The sequence below is a fragment of the Salmo salar genome, chromosome 10 (genome assembly GCF_965601325.2).
Source record: "Salmo salar chromosome 10, fSalSal1, whole genome shotgun sequence".
Classification (NCBI taxonomy): Eukaryota; Metazoa; Chordata; class Actinopteri; order Salmoniformes; family Salmonidae; genus Salmo; species Salmo salar.
Window position 1 is genome coordinate 39,805,821 of NC_138300.1, and position 13,700 is coordinate 39,819,520.

The window sequence follows — 13,700 nt, forward strand, 5'->3', positions numbered from 1 at the left end:
CGGTTAGTCAGGCTGATTGAGGTAGTATGTACATGTAGATATGGTTAAAGTGACTATGCATATTTGATGAAGAGAGTAGCAGTAGCGTAAAAGAGAGGTTGGCGGGTGGACACAATGCAGATAGCCAATGTGCGGGAACTTTGGTTGGTCGGTCCAATTGAGGTAGTATGTACATGAACGTATAGTTGAAGTGACTATGCATATATGATAAAGAGGTCCTGGATGGCAGGCAGTTTGGCCCCAGTGATGTGCTGGGCCATACGCACTACCCTCTGTAGTGCCTTGCGGTCAGAGGCCGAACAATTGCCATACCAGGCAATGATGCAACCAGTCAGGATGCTCTCGACGTTGCAGCTGTAGAACCTTTTGAGGATCTCAGGACCCATGCCAAATCTTTTTAGTTTCCTGAGGGGGAATAGGTTTTGTTGTGCCCTCTTCACGACTGTGTTGGTGTGCTTGGACCATTCTAGTTTGTTGTTGATGTGGACACCGAGGAACTTGAAGCTCTCAACCTGCTCCACTACAGCTCCGTCGATGAGAATGGGGGCGTGCTAAGTCCTCCATTTCCTGTAGTCCACAATAATCTCCTTAGTCTTGGTTACGTTGAGGGATAGGTTGTTATTCTGGCACCACCCGGCCAGGTCTATGACTTCCTCCCTATAGGCTGTCTCGTCGTTGTCAGTGATCAGGCCTACCACTGTTGTGTCGTCTGCAAACTTAATGGTGTTGGAGTCGTGCCTGGCCATGCAGTCGTGGGTGAACAGGGAGTACAGGAGGGGACTGAGCATGCACCCCTGGGGAGCTCCAGTGTTGAGGATCAGCGTGGCAGATGTGTTGCTACCAACCCTTACCACCTGGGGGCAGCCCGTCAGGAAGTCCAGGATCCAGTTGCAGAGGGAGGTGTTTCGTCCCAGGATCCTTAGCTTAGTAATGAGCTTTGAGGGTACTATGGTGTTGAACGCTGAGCTATAGTCAATTAATAGCATTCTCACGTAAGTGTTCCTTTTGTCCAGGTGGGAAAGGGCACTGTGGAGTACAATAGAGATTGCATCATCGGTGGATGTGTTTGGGCGGTATGCAAATTGGATTGGGTCTAGGGTTTCTGGGATAATGGTGTTGATGTGAGCCATTACCAGCCTTTCAAAGCACTTCATGGCTACAGACGTGAGTGCTACGGGTCTGTAGTAATTTAGGCAGGTTGCCTTTGTGTTCTTGGGCACAGGGACTACGGTGGTCTGCTTGAAGCATGTTGGTATTACAGACTCAATCAGGGACATGTTGAAAATGTCAGTGAAGACACCTGCCAGTTGGTCAGCACATGCCCGGAGCACACATCCTGTTAATCCGTCTGGCCCCGCAGCCTTGTGTATGTTGACCTGTTTAAAAGGTCTTACTAACGTCGGCTACGGAGAGCGTGATCACACAGTCGCCTGGAACAGCTGATGCTCTCATGCATGCCTCAGTGTTGCTTGCCTCGAAGCGAGAATAGAAGTGATTTAGCTCATCTGGTAGGCTCGTGTCACTGGGCAGCTCGCGGCTGTGCTTCCCTTTGTAGTCTGTAATAGTTTGCAAACCCTGCCACATCCGACGAGCGTCGGAGCCGGTGTAGTATGATTCATTCTTAGCCCTGTATTGACGCTTTGCCTGTTTGATGGTTCGTCGCAGGGCATAGCGGGATTTCTTGTAAGCTTCCGGGGTTAGAGTCCCGCACCTTGAAAGCAGCAGCACCTACCCTTTAGCTCAGTGCGAATGTTGCCTGTAATCCATGGCTTCTGGTTGGGGTATGTACGTACAGTCACTGTGGGGACGACGTCCTCAATGCACTTATTGATAAAGCCAGTGACTGATGTGGTGTACTCCTCAATGCCATCGGAAGAATCCTGGAACATGTTCCAGTCTGTGATAGCAAAACAGTCCTGTAGTTCAGCATCTGCTTCATCTGAACACTTTTTTAAATAGACCGAGTCACTGGTGCTTCCTGCTTTAATTTATGCTTGTAAGCAGGAATCAGGATAGAACTGTGGTCAGATTTACCAAATGGAGGGAGGGCGAGGGAGAGCTTTGTACGCGTCTCTGTGTGTGGAGTACAGGTGATCTAGAATTATTTTCCCTCTGGTTGCACATTTAACATGTTGATGGAAATTTGGTAGACCTGATTTAGGTTTCCCTGCATTGAAGTCTCCGGCCACTAGGAACGCCGCCTCTAGTTTTACAGAAATGTTTGGTGATCGACTAGAAATGCCTCGGAGATCGACAAGTTGAATGCGGTCGACCGGTTGGTGACCACTGAATTAGATACATGGAAAACTTTGTCTGGGCTCTACCGTACCTGGCTTTGCAGACTGCTCTTGTTAAGGTACTGGCTCCATGGGTCCGGTATCTGTTCATCTGTTCCTGCTGCTGCTGTGTGAGAGTTGATCTTCAGAAGGTAACAACCCTGAGAACCATACCTCTGCTTCATATCCTCATACACAGAGTCAGCTCTGAGAGCACAAGAGAGAAAAAAATATATACAATTACAATGACAGGCTAAGAATGACACATTAACAGTTTAAAGCAGTGGTAAAGCAGACCTTTTGGGCCAAAATCAAGTATAAGTATAAGTATATATATATATATATATATATATATATATATATATATATATATATATATATATATATATATATATTTTTACATGACTTAAAAACGTTAGCCAATGCAACATTAAACTATTCGAGGCAAAGTGCAGTCAAAAACATGACTTTTCTGTGTTTGATAAACAGTGCATTCAGGAAGTATTCAGACCCCTTAAATTTTTCCACATATTGTTACATTACAGCCTTTTCTAAAATGGATTAAATCGTTTTTTTCCCCCCTCAATCTACACACAATACCCCATAATGACAAAGCAAAAACAGGTTTTTAGAAACGTTTGCAAATGTGTTAAATTAAAAAAAATTAAATGTTACATTTACATAAGAATTCAGACCCTTTAGTCAGTACTTTGTTGAAGCACCTTTTGCATCGATTATAGCCTCGAGTCTTCTTGGGTATGACACTTCAAGCTTGGCACACTTGTATTTGGGGAGTTCCTCCCATTCTTCTCTGCACATCCACTCAAGCTCTGTCAGGTTGGATGGGGAGCGTCGCTGCACAGCTATTTTCAGGTCTCTCCAGAGATGTTCGATCGTGTTCTGGCTGGGCCACTCAAGAACATTCAGAGACTTCTCCAGAAGCCACTCTGAGGTCCTGAGTGCTCTGGAGCAGGTTTTCATCAAGGATCTCTCTGTACTTTGCTCTGTTCATCTTTCCTGACTAGTCTCCCAGTTGCTGCCACCGAAAAATATCCCACAGCATTACACTGCCACCACCATGCATCACCGTAGGCACGGAGCAAGGTTTCCACCAGACACGACGCTTGGCATTCAGGCCAAAGAGTTTAATTTTATCAGAACAGAGAATCTTGTTTCTCATGGTCAGAGTCTTTAGGAGCTTTTTGGCAAACTCCAAGCGGGTTGTCATGTGCCCTTTACCGAAGAGTGGCTTCAGTCTGGTCACTCTACATGAAGGCCTGATTGTTGGAGGGCTGCAGAGATGGTTGTCAGAAGGTTCTACCATCTCCACAGAGGAACTCTGGAGCTCTGTCAGAGTGACCATCGGGTTCTTGGTCACCTCCCTGACCAATGCCCTTCTCCCCCGATTACTCAGTTTTGCCAGGCGGCCAGCTCTAGGAAGAGTCTTGGTGATTCCAGACTTCTTCCACTTAATAATGGAGGTCACTGTGTTCTTGGGGTCCATCAATGTAGCAGAAATGTTTTGGTACCGTTCCCCAGATCTGTGCCTCGACACAATCCTGTCTCGGAGCTCTATGGACAATTCCTTCGAACGCATGGCTTGGTTTTTGCTCTGATATGCTCTGTCAACTGTGGGCCTTACATAGACAGGTGTGTGGCTTTTCAAATCATGTCCAATCAATTGAATTTACCACAGGTGGACTCCAAATTGTAGACACACGAAGGATGATCAATGGAAACAGGATGCATCTGAGCTCAACGTCGAGTCTAGTAGCAAAGGGTCTGAACAATTATGCAAATTAGGTAATTCTATTTTCTATATTTGCAAAAATGTCTAAAAACCTCTTCACTTTCTCATTATGGGGTATTGTGTGTACAGTTGAAGTCAGAAGTTAATACACCTTATCCAAATACATTTAAACTCAGTTTCACAATTCCTGACATTTAATCCTAGTAAAAATTCCCTGTCTTAGGTCAATTAACCTGTTGGGGGTAGGGGGCAGTATTTACACGGCCGGATAAAAAAAAAACGTACCCGATTTAATCTGGTTATTACTACTGCCCAGAAACTAGAATATGCATATAATTATTGGCTTTGGATAGAAAACACCCTAAAAAGTTTCTAAAACTGTTTGAATGGTGTCTGTGAGTATTACAGAACTCATATGGCAGGCAAAAACCTGAGAAGATTCTGTACAGGAAGTGCCCTCTCTGACCATTCCTTGAGCTTCTTGACTCTGTTTATTGAAGACTGAGGAACTTTGCTGTAACGTGACACTTCCTACGGCTCCCATAGGCTCTCAGAAGGCGGGAAAAAGCTGAATGATGTAATTCCAGCCACTGGCTGAAAAACATTAGCGCTTTTGGCAAGTGCTCTATCAGAGGACAATGGGCTGAGGCGCGTGCACGAGTCGACCCCATGTTTTTATTTTCTTTCGTCTTTGAACCTAAACACAGATTCCCGGTCGGAATATTATCGCTTTTTTACGAGATAAATGGCATAAAAATTGATTTTAAACAGCGGTTGACATGCTTCGAAGTACGGTAATGGAATATTTAGAATTTTTTGCCACGAAATGCGTCGTGCGCGTCACCCTTCTTTACCATTCAGATAGTGTCTTGAACGCACGAACAAAACAGAGGATATTTGAACATAACTATGGATTATTTTGAACCAAACCAACATTTGTTATTGAAGTAGAAGTCCTGGGAGTGCATTCTGACGAAGACAGCAAAGGTAATAACATTTTTCTTATAGTAAATCTGATTTTGGTGACTGCTAAACTTGGTGGGTGTCTAAATAGCTAGCCCTGTGATGCCGGGCTATCTACTGAGAATATTGCAAAATGTGCTTTCACCGAAAAGCTATTTTAAAAATCGGACATATCGAGTGCAGAGGAGTTCTGTATCTATAATTCTTAAAATAATGTTTTTTGTGAATGTTTATCGTGAGTAATTTAGTAAATTCACCAGAATGCTAGTTCTGAACGTCACATGCTAATGTAAAAAGCTGGTTTTTGATATAAATATGAACTTGATTGAACAAAACATGCATGTATTGTATAACATAATGTCCTAGGGTTGTCATCTGATGAAGATCATCAAAGGTTAGTGCTGCATTTAGCTGTGGTTTGGGTTTATGTGACATTATATGCTAGCTTGAAAAATGGGTGTCTGATTATTTCTGGCTGGGTACTCTGCTGACAATCTAATGTTTTGCTTTCGTTGTAAAGCCTTTTTGAAATCGGACAGTGTGGTTAGATTAACGAGAGTCTTGTCTTTAAAATGTTGTAAAATAGTCATATGTTTGAGAAATTGAAGTAATAGCATTTCTAAGGTATTTGAATAACGCGCCACGGGATTTCGTCCCGCCGACCCTAGAGAGGTTAAAATCACCACTTTATTTTAAGAATGTGAAATGTCAGAATAATACTAGAGAATTATTTATTTATTTAATCACATTCCCAGTGAGTCAGAAGTTTATACACTCAATTTGTATTTGGTAGCACTGCCTTTAAATAGTTTAACTTGGGTCAAACATTTCAGGTAGCCTTCCACAAGCTTCCCACAATAAGTTGGGTGAATTTTGGCCCATTCCTCCTGACAGAGCTGGTATAACTGAGTCAGGTTTGTAGGCCTCCTTGCTCCCACACGCTTTTTCAGTTCTGCCCACAAATTTTCTATAGGATTGAGGTCAGGTCTTTGTGATGGCCACTCCAATACTTTGACTGTTGTCCTTAAGCCATTTTGCCACAACTTTGAAAGTATGCTTGGGGTCATTGTCCATTGTCCACCAAGCTTTAACTTCCTGACTGATGTCTTGAGATGTTGCTTCAATATATCCACATAATTATTCTCCTCATGATGCCATCTATTTTGTGAAGTGCACCAGTCCCTCCTGGAGCAAAGCACCCCCACAACATGATGCTGCCACCCCCATGCTTCACGGTTGGGATGGTGCTCTTTGGCTTGCAAGCCTCCCCATTTTTCCTCCAAACATAACGATGGTCATTATGGACAAACAGCTCTATTTTTGTTGTTTCTTCAGACCAGAGGACATTTCTCCAAAAAGTACAATCTTTGTCCCCATGTGCAGTTGCAAACCGGAGTCTGGATATTTTATGGCGGTTTTGGAGCAGTGGCTCCTTCCTTGCTGAGCGGCCTTTCAGGTTATCTCGATACAGAACTTGTTTTACTGTGGACATAGATATTTTTGTACCCGTTTCCGCCAGCATCTTCACAAGGTCCTTTGCTGTTGTTCTGGGATTGATTTGCACTTTTCGCACCAAAGCACGTTCATGTCTAGGAGACAGAATGTGTCTCCTTCCTGACCGGTATGAAGCTGCGTGGTCCCATGGTGTTTATACTTGCGTACTATTGTTTGTACAGATGAACGTGGTACCTTCAGGCGTTTGAAAATTGCTCCCAAGGATGAACCAGAATTGTGGTCAACAATTTTCTTTGAGGTCTTGACTAATTTCTTTTGATTTTCCCATGATGTCAAGCAAAGAGGTACTGAGTTTGAAATGTAGGCCTTGAAATACATCCACAGGTACACCTCTATTGACTCAAATGATGTCAATTAGCCTATCAGAAGCTACTAAAGCCATGACATACATTTCTGGAATTTTCCTAGCTGTTTAAAAAAAAGGCACAGTCAACTTAGTGTATGTAAACTTCTGACCCACTGGAATTGTGATACCGATTATTTCACTTATAATTCACTGTATGTAAACAATTGCTGGAAAAATGACGTGTGTCATGCACAAAGTAGATGTCCTAACCAACTTGCCAAAACTATAGTTTGTTAACAAGACATTTGTGGAGTGGTTGAGAAACGAGTTTTAAATGACTCCAACCTAAGTGTATGTAAACTTCCGACTTCAACTGTAGATTCATGAGTATTTTTTTATATTTTTTTATCCATTTTAGAATAAATGTGGAAAAACTCAAGGGGTCTGAATACTTTACAAATGCACTGTATGTCCTGAACACAGAGCATTATGTTTGGGGCAAATCTAACACCACATCACTGAGTACCACTCATCATATTTTCAAGCATGGTGGCGGCTGCATCATGTTATGGGTATGCTTATCATTGACAAGGACTAGGAGTTTTTTTTTTGTTGATAAAATAACCGTAATAGAGCTAAGCACAGGCAAAATCTCTTTCAGTCTTTATATATTGTGTAGGTCATTGACAAAAATGACAATTAAATACATTTTAATCTCTCCTAGTAAAAAAAATCAAATGAAATGCCCTTTTAGTGTAAGAGCTGTTCGAGAAGACGGTCTGAAATTTCAACCTGTTTTGGTGGGATGGAGTTTAGTTAATAGACCAATAAAGAGTTCCAAACCTCTGCCAATAACAGCTAGTTTTCAATTTTCTCCGCACCACGCAGCCCACTTCCAGAAAGTCCTAGCAAAATTCTTGCTTGAGAAATTGCTCTTTGCTAAGAAGCTATTATTTTTTTTCCCCATTTTAATACAATCAAATAAAAATAAATTGTACTTATTTGTTACGCAGAAATTATTTGATTTTGAGATCAAAATGGCTCCATTGGACCTTTAATGAGGTTTGTGCAGTAGGCTATAGGTTTAACACATTATCACTGCATATTGGCTATTCTTGAATTGCCTTGCCAATGTTCTTCTTCTCAAACTATTTAAAATTATATTTCAAAACATGAGATATGATCACACTGGTAATATATAATTTGTTGATTTACATTTATGCCTCGAGTAATAGATTTGTCTTTATTTTACTGGACTGATGGTGCATCATGGAGGGAGAGAGAGAAAGAGTGTGAGGGGACGAGAGTAAGAGAGCAGCGGAAAGGCTGCCTCTCACTGTCCCATCTGCTCTTCCTCCCTCAGCTGACTGACCAAAAAGGGGTCACTGTCTTCCATCTGATGGCTAAACTCAAGTTACACTTCTTTATTTCTAGCTCATGCACCAATTCATGTTGTTACTCATATGACCAGAGAACATGAAATACTCCTCGAAATGAGAAAGACAAGCCACTAATAACAACGCAAGCCTATCGAGACTTTGTAGTGCGAGTGGATAGAAGGGGTGTTTTATGGCTTATAAAAGTGTTGACAGTGCTGACTAAAATCTTAAACATGAACTCGCCCAAAGAAAACAGCAGGTTTTTGCTGTATTCGTTGACAGTCTCTCTCTAGTCATGTTTTTTCATTTTTTTTGAAATCTCAATTAATAGAGTTGACCATCAACTTTGCTATAGGCTCGTGGAAGATCCGAGCTATCCGATTAGCCAGTGGTCGCCCGACAGGTGAACTTGATTTGCTCTCCAGGCCGCGCCGGGTAGGCAGAGTTTGTACCTTCAGACACATGAAACGTTTCAAAATGGGAACACTTCAATTAACCAGCGTGCAGGGCCGTTGAATCAAGTGCACCTACCGAATAAAAAAATAGTTTTATGTTCCTATCATTGGGCTTTTTACAGGAATGTTTGGTGACGAGGAAAGCCTTGGAGATCGGCCAGTCGATCGGTTGGTGACCACTGGTTTACAGTGAGGTGAAACAGTAAAAATGTCATCCCCCACAAATGATGCAGCACCCCACCTTTGGGCCAATTAGTGACAATTATTTATGTTGCATGGATTAATGAGAAGAAAAAAAAGTAATAAAAATCCCCCTTGCTGGAAATCAATGGGCGGAGCTTATATGTCCTTAAGGGGAAACTTTGTTGTTATGAGGGGCGCGCATATATGTACACCATTTCATGACTGCAGCTCAAACAGGAAAGGAGATTTGCTTAGCAAAAGTTCAGTTGATTACTATAACGCCCCCCTTGGGCCAATCAGTGTAATTGTGCAAATGTTGGCTGTCCTAGACGGTAACTGTAGATGGTGGCAAATATACCCAGTGTAACTTTACGAACAAATGCACAACGTTCAATCACCCTATTACAGGCTAGGCCATTAAGATTAAGGCCATCATTACATGTTCCACAAAAAATGTCATATTCCTGATAAAGAGTATTTGTGGTCTATGTAGGAAAAACTAAACGAGCTCTGAAAACAAGGATAGCTGAACACAGGAGTAATATCAGGACCCTTGACCAGAGAAACCCTGTGGCTGTGCATTTCATGGAGGCTTGTCACAACATTAGCGTCGAACATGTTAAGACTCCTGGGGGGGTGGGGGGGCAGTGTGTGTACTTATAATCTATTATTGAGAAAATAATTATATTGGATTCACCGTTTGTGTACCATGTCTCCTAGAGGTCTGAACCAAGAGTTTGATATCAGAACATTTCTGACATGGACACTTTGATTTGTCATGCCTTCCAGTATTTTTTTTATAAATATATAAATATAAATATAAATATAAATATATATATAAATAAAAATACTGGAAGGCAAGACAAATCAAAGTATCATCATGTAAAATAAAAATCCCTGGAACTACTACATGTACACATCTCATTGTAATTAAATTATTACAGATACAAATTGGTCATGTGAGGTGAAATGTGTACATTTTGGGATATGAGCACTCGAAACGTTGTCAATAAAGTGGTGAACTGGGAGCTTTAACAGTGTGCGGGCCTTCTTGTTCTATACTGTCCAAGGCAGACGCATCATTCCCCAAAGCTTGTCAAAGTCAGGCCAGTGGTGTCTGAGTTATCGTGTGTGACTAACATACAGTGATGGAAAAAAGTATTTGATCCCCTGCTGATTTTGCATATTTGCCCACTGACAAATAAATTAGTCTATAATGTTAATGGTAGGTTTATTTGAACAGTGAGACAGAATAACAAAAAATCCAGAAAAACGCATGTCAAAATGTTATGAATTGATTTGCATTTTAATGAGGGAAATAAGTATTTCACCCCCTCTCAATCAGAAAGATTTCTGTCTCCCAGGTGTCTTTTATACAGGTAACGAGCTGAGATTAGGAGCACACTCTTAAAGGGAGTGCTCCTATCTCAACTTGTTACTTGTATAAAAGACACCTGTCCACAGAAGCAATCAATCAATCAAGATTCCAAACTCTCCACCATGGCCAAGACCAAAGACCTCTCAAGGATGTCAGGGACAGGATTGTAGACCTACACAAGGCTGGAATGGACTACAAGACCATCACCAAGCAGCTGGGTGAGAAGGTGACAACAGTTGGTGAGATTATTCACAAATGGAAGAAACACAAAAGAACTGTCAATATCCCTCGGCCTAGGACTCCATGCAAGATCTCACCTCGTGGAGTTGCAATGATCATGAGAACGGTGAGGAATCAGCCCAGAACTACACAGGAGGATCTTGTCAATGATCTCAAGGCAGCTGGGACCATAGTCACCAAGAAAACAATTGGAAACACACTACACCTTGAAGGACTGAAGCGCCCGCAAGGTCCCCCTGCTCAAAAAAGCACATATACATGCCCGTCTGAAGTTTGCCAATGAACATCTGAATGATTCAGAGGACAACTGGGTGAAAGTGTTGTGGTCAGATGAGACCAAAATGGAGCTCTTTGGCATCAACTCAACTCGCCGTGTTTGGAGGAGGAGGAATGCTGCCTATGACCCCAAGAACACCATCCCCACAGTCAAACATGGAGGTGGTAACATTATGCTTTGGGGGTGTTTTTCTGCTAAGGGGACAGGACAACTTCACCGCGTCAAAGGGACGATGGACGGGGCCATGTACCGTCAAATCTTGGGTGAGAACCTCCTTCCCTCAGCCAGGGCATTGAAAATGGGTCGTGGATGGGTATTCCAGCATGACAATGACCCAAAACACACGGCCAAGGCAACAAAGGAGTGGCTCAAGAAGAAGCACATTAAGGTCCTGGAGTGGCCTAGCCTTAATCCCATAGAAAATCTGTGGAGAGAGCTGAAGGTTCGAGTTGCCAAACGTCAGCCTCGAAACCTTAGTTACATGGAGAAGAGCTGCAAAGAGGAGTGGGACAAAATCCCTCCTGAGATGTGTGCAAACCTGGTGGCCAACTACAAGAAACGTCTGACCTCTGTGATTGCCAACAAGGGTTTTGCCACCAAGTACTAAGTCATGTTTGGCAGAGGGGTCAAATACTCATTTCCCTCATTAAAATGCAAATAATTTTAACATTTTTGACATTCGTTTTTCTGGATTTTTTTGTTGTTATTCTGTCTCTCACTGTTCAAATACACCTACCATTAAAAATATAGACTGATAATTTGTTTGTCAGTGGGCAAACGTACAAAATCAGCGGGGGATCAAAATACACTGCTCAAAAAAATAAAGGGAACACTTAAACAACACAATATAACTCCAAGTCAATCACACTTCTGTGAAATCAAACTGTCCACTTAGGAAGCAACACTGATTGACAATACATTTCACATGCTTTTGTGCAAATGGAATAGACAACAGGTGGAAATTATAGGCAATTAGCAAGACACCCCCAATAAAGGAGTGTTCTGCAGGTGGTGACCACAGACCACTTCTCAGTTCCTATGCTTCCTGGCTGATGTTTTGGTCACTTTTGAATGCTGGCGGTGCTTTCACTCTAGTGGTAGCATGAGACGGAGTCTACAACCCACACATGTGGCTCAGGTAGTGCAGCTCATCCAGGATGGCACATCAATGCGAGCTGTGGCAAGAAGGTTTGCTGTGTCTGTCAGCGTAGTGTCCAGAGCATATAGGCGCTACCAGGAGACAGGCCAGTACATCAGGAGATGTGGAGGAGGCCGTAGGAGGGCAACAACCCAGCAGCAGGACCGCTACATCCGCCTTTGTGCAAGGAAGAGCAGGACGAGCACTGCCAGAGCCCTGCAAAATGACCTCCAGCAGGCCACAAATGTGCATGTGTCTGCTCAAACGGTCAGAAACAGACTCCATGAGGGTGGTGGGTCTGTCATGGTGTGGGGTGGCATTTCTTTGGGGGGGGCCGCAAGGCCCTCCATGTGCTCGCCAGAGGTAGCCTGACTGCCATTAGGTACCGAGATGAGATCCTCAGACCCCTTGTGAGACCATATGCTGGTGCGGTTTGCCCTGGGTTCCTCCTAATGCAAGACAATGCTAGACCTCATGTGGCTGGAGTGTGTCAGCAGTTCCTGCAAGAGGAAGACATTGATGCTATGGACTGGCCCGCCCGTTCCCCAGACCTGAATCTAATTGAGCACATCTGGGACATCATGTCTCGCTCCATGATGGAGCGAGACATGCAACGCCACGTTGCACCACAGACTGGCCAGGAGATCCCTCAGGAGACCATCCGCCACCTCATCAGGAGCATGCCCAGGCGTTGTAGGGAGGTCATACAGGCACGTGGAGGCCACACACACTACTGAGCCTCATTTTGACTTGTTTTAAGGACATTACATCAAAGTTGGATCAGCATGTAGTGTGGTTTTCCACTTTAATTTTGAGTGTGACTCCAAATCCAGACCTCCATGGGTTGATAAATTGGATTTCCATTGATTATTTTTGTGTGATTTTGTTGTCAGCACATTCAACTATGTAAAGAAAAAAAGTATTTAATAAGATTATTTCATTCATTCAGATCTAGGATGTTATTTTAGTGTTCCCTTTATTTTTTTTGAGCAGTGTACTTTTTTCCCTCACTGTACGTATGGAGACAGATCTATAGTCCCTCCCCCCAATAGTCATTTTTGAAACGTATGAATGGACGGAGACGAATCCATAGACTCAGAGAGAGAATAAAAAATAACGGCTACTACTACTTAACTCAACCAGTAAACAGCATCCGGCCATATTTTTTAAAACCAGTTAAATAAAATCAAATGATTTACATCCCGCCATAATTTTATTATAAAAATACATTCTCAATCCACATTAATCATCCCTTGGTTCATTCATGCATCAAGGTTATGCTAATAGTGAAGTTTTAATTGAAGGTCGTGTACTGGCAAAAATGAAAGGAATCCATAACTGCCGGTGGGGAACAGAATCAACACCCTCCTCTTTACTGCTTTTGGTCTAATGATGCAGAGGGCCACACACACAGGAGTTTGCCGAGGTCAATGGATTAAAGAGAAGCGCTGAGGTCATAGACTTGGCTGTCTAAGAGTGTGTGAGTGTGTGAGTGAGTGTGTGAGTGTGTGAGTGTGTGAGTGTGTGAGTGTGTGAGTGAGTGAGTGAGTGAGTGAGTGAGTGAGTGAGTGAGTGAGTGAGTGAGTGAGTGAGTGAGTGAGTGAGTGAGTAAGAGTGAGTGAGTGAGTAAGAGTGAGTGAGTGAGTAAGAAAGAGTGAGTAAGAAAGAGTGAGTAAGAAAGAGTGAGTAAGAAAGAGTGAGTAAGAAAGAGTGAGTAAGAAAGAGTGAGTAAGAAAGAGTGAGTAAGAAAGAGTGAGTAAGAAAGAGTGAGTAAGAAAGAGTGAGTAAGAAAGAGTGAGTAAGAAAGAGTGAGTGAGTAAGAGTGAGTGAGTGAGAGTGTGAGAGTGTGAGAGAATGAGA

At 42.8% G+C, this 13,700-nt stretch overlaps 1 protein-coding gene across 2 annotated transcripts in view; it reads right to left on the reverse strand.

Moving 5' to 3' along the window:
* The window catches only part of trappc8 (trafficking protein particle complex subunit 8), a 97,882-nt gene that overhangs the window by 71,252 nt on the left and 12,930 nt on the right, over positions 1 to 13,700 (reverse strand). For both annotated transcript variants that reach the window (XM_014123258.3, XM_014123256.3), the window contains exon 6: positions 2,330 to 2,483. In XM_014123258.3, the coding sequence (XP_013978733.2) occupies positions 2,330 to 2,483 (154 nt within the window). The remainder of the gene's footprint in view (positions 1 to 2,329; positions 2,484 to 13,700) is intronic.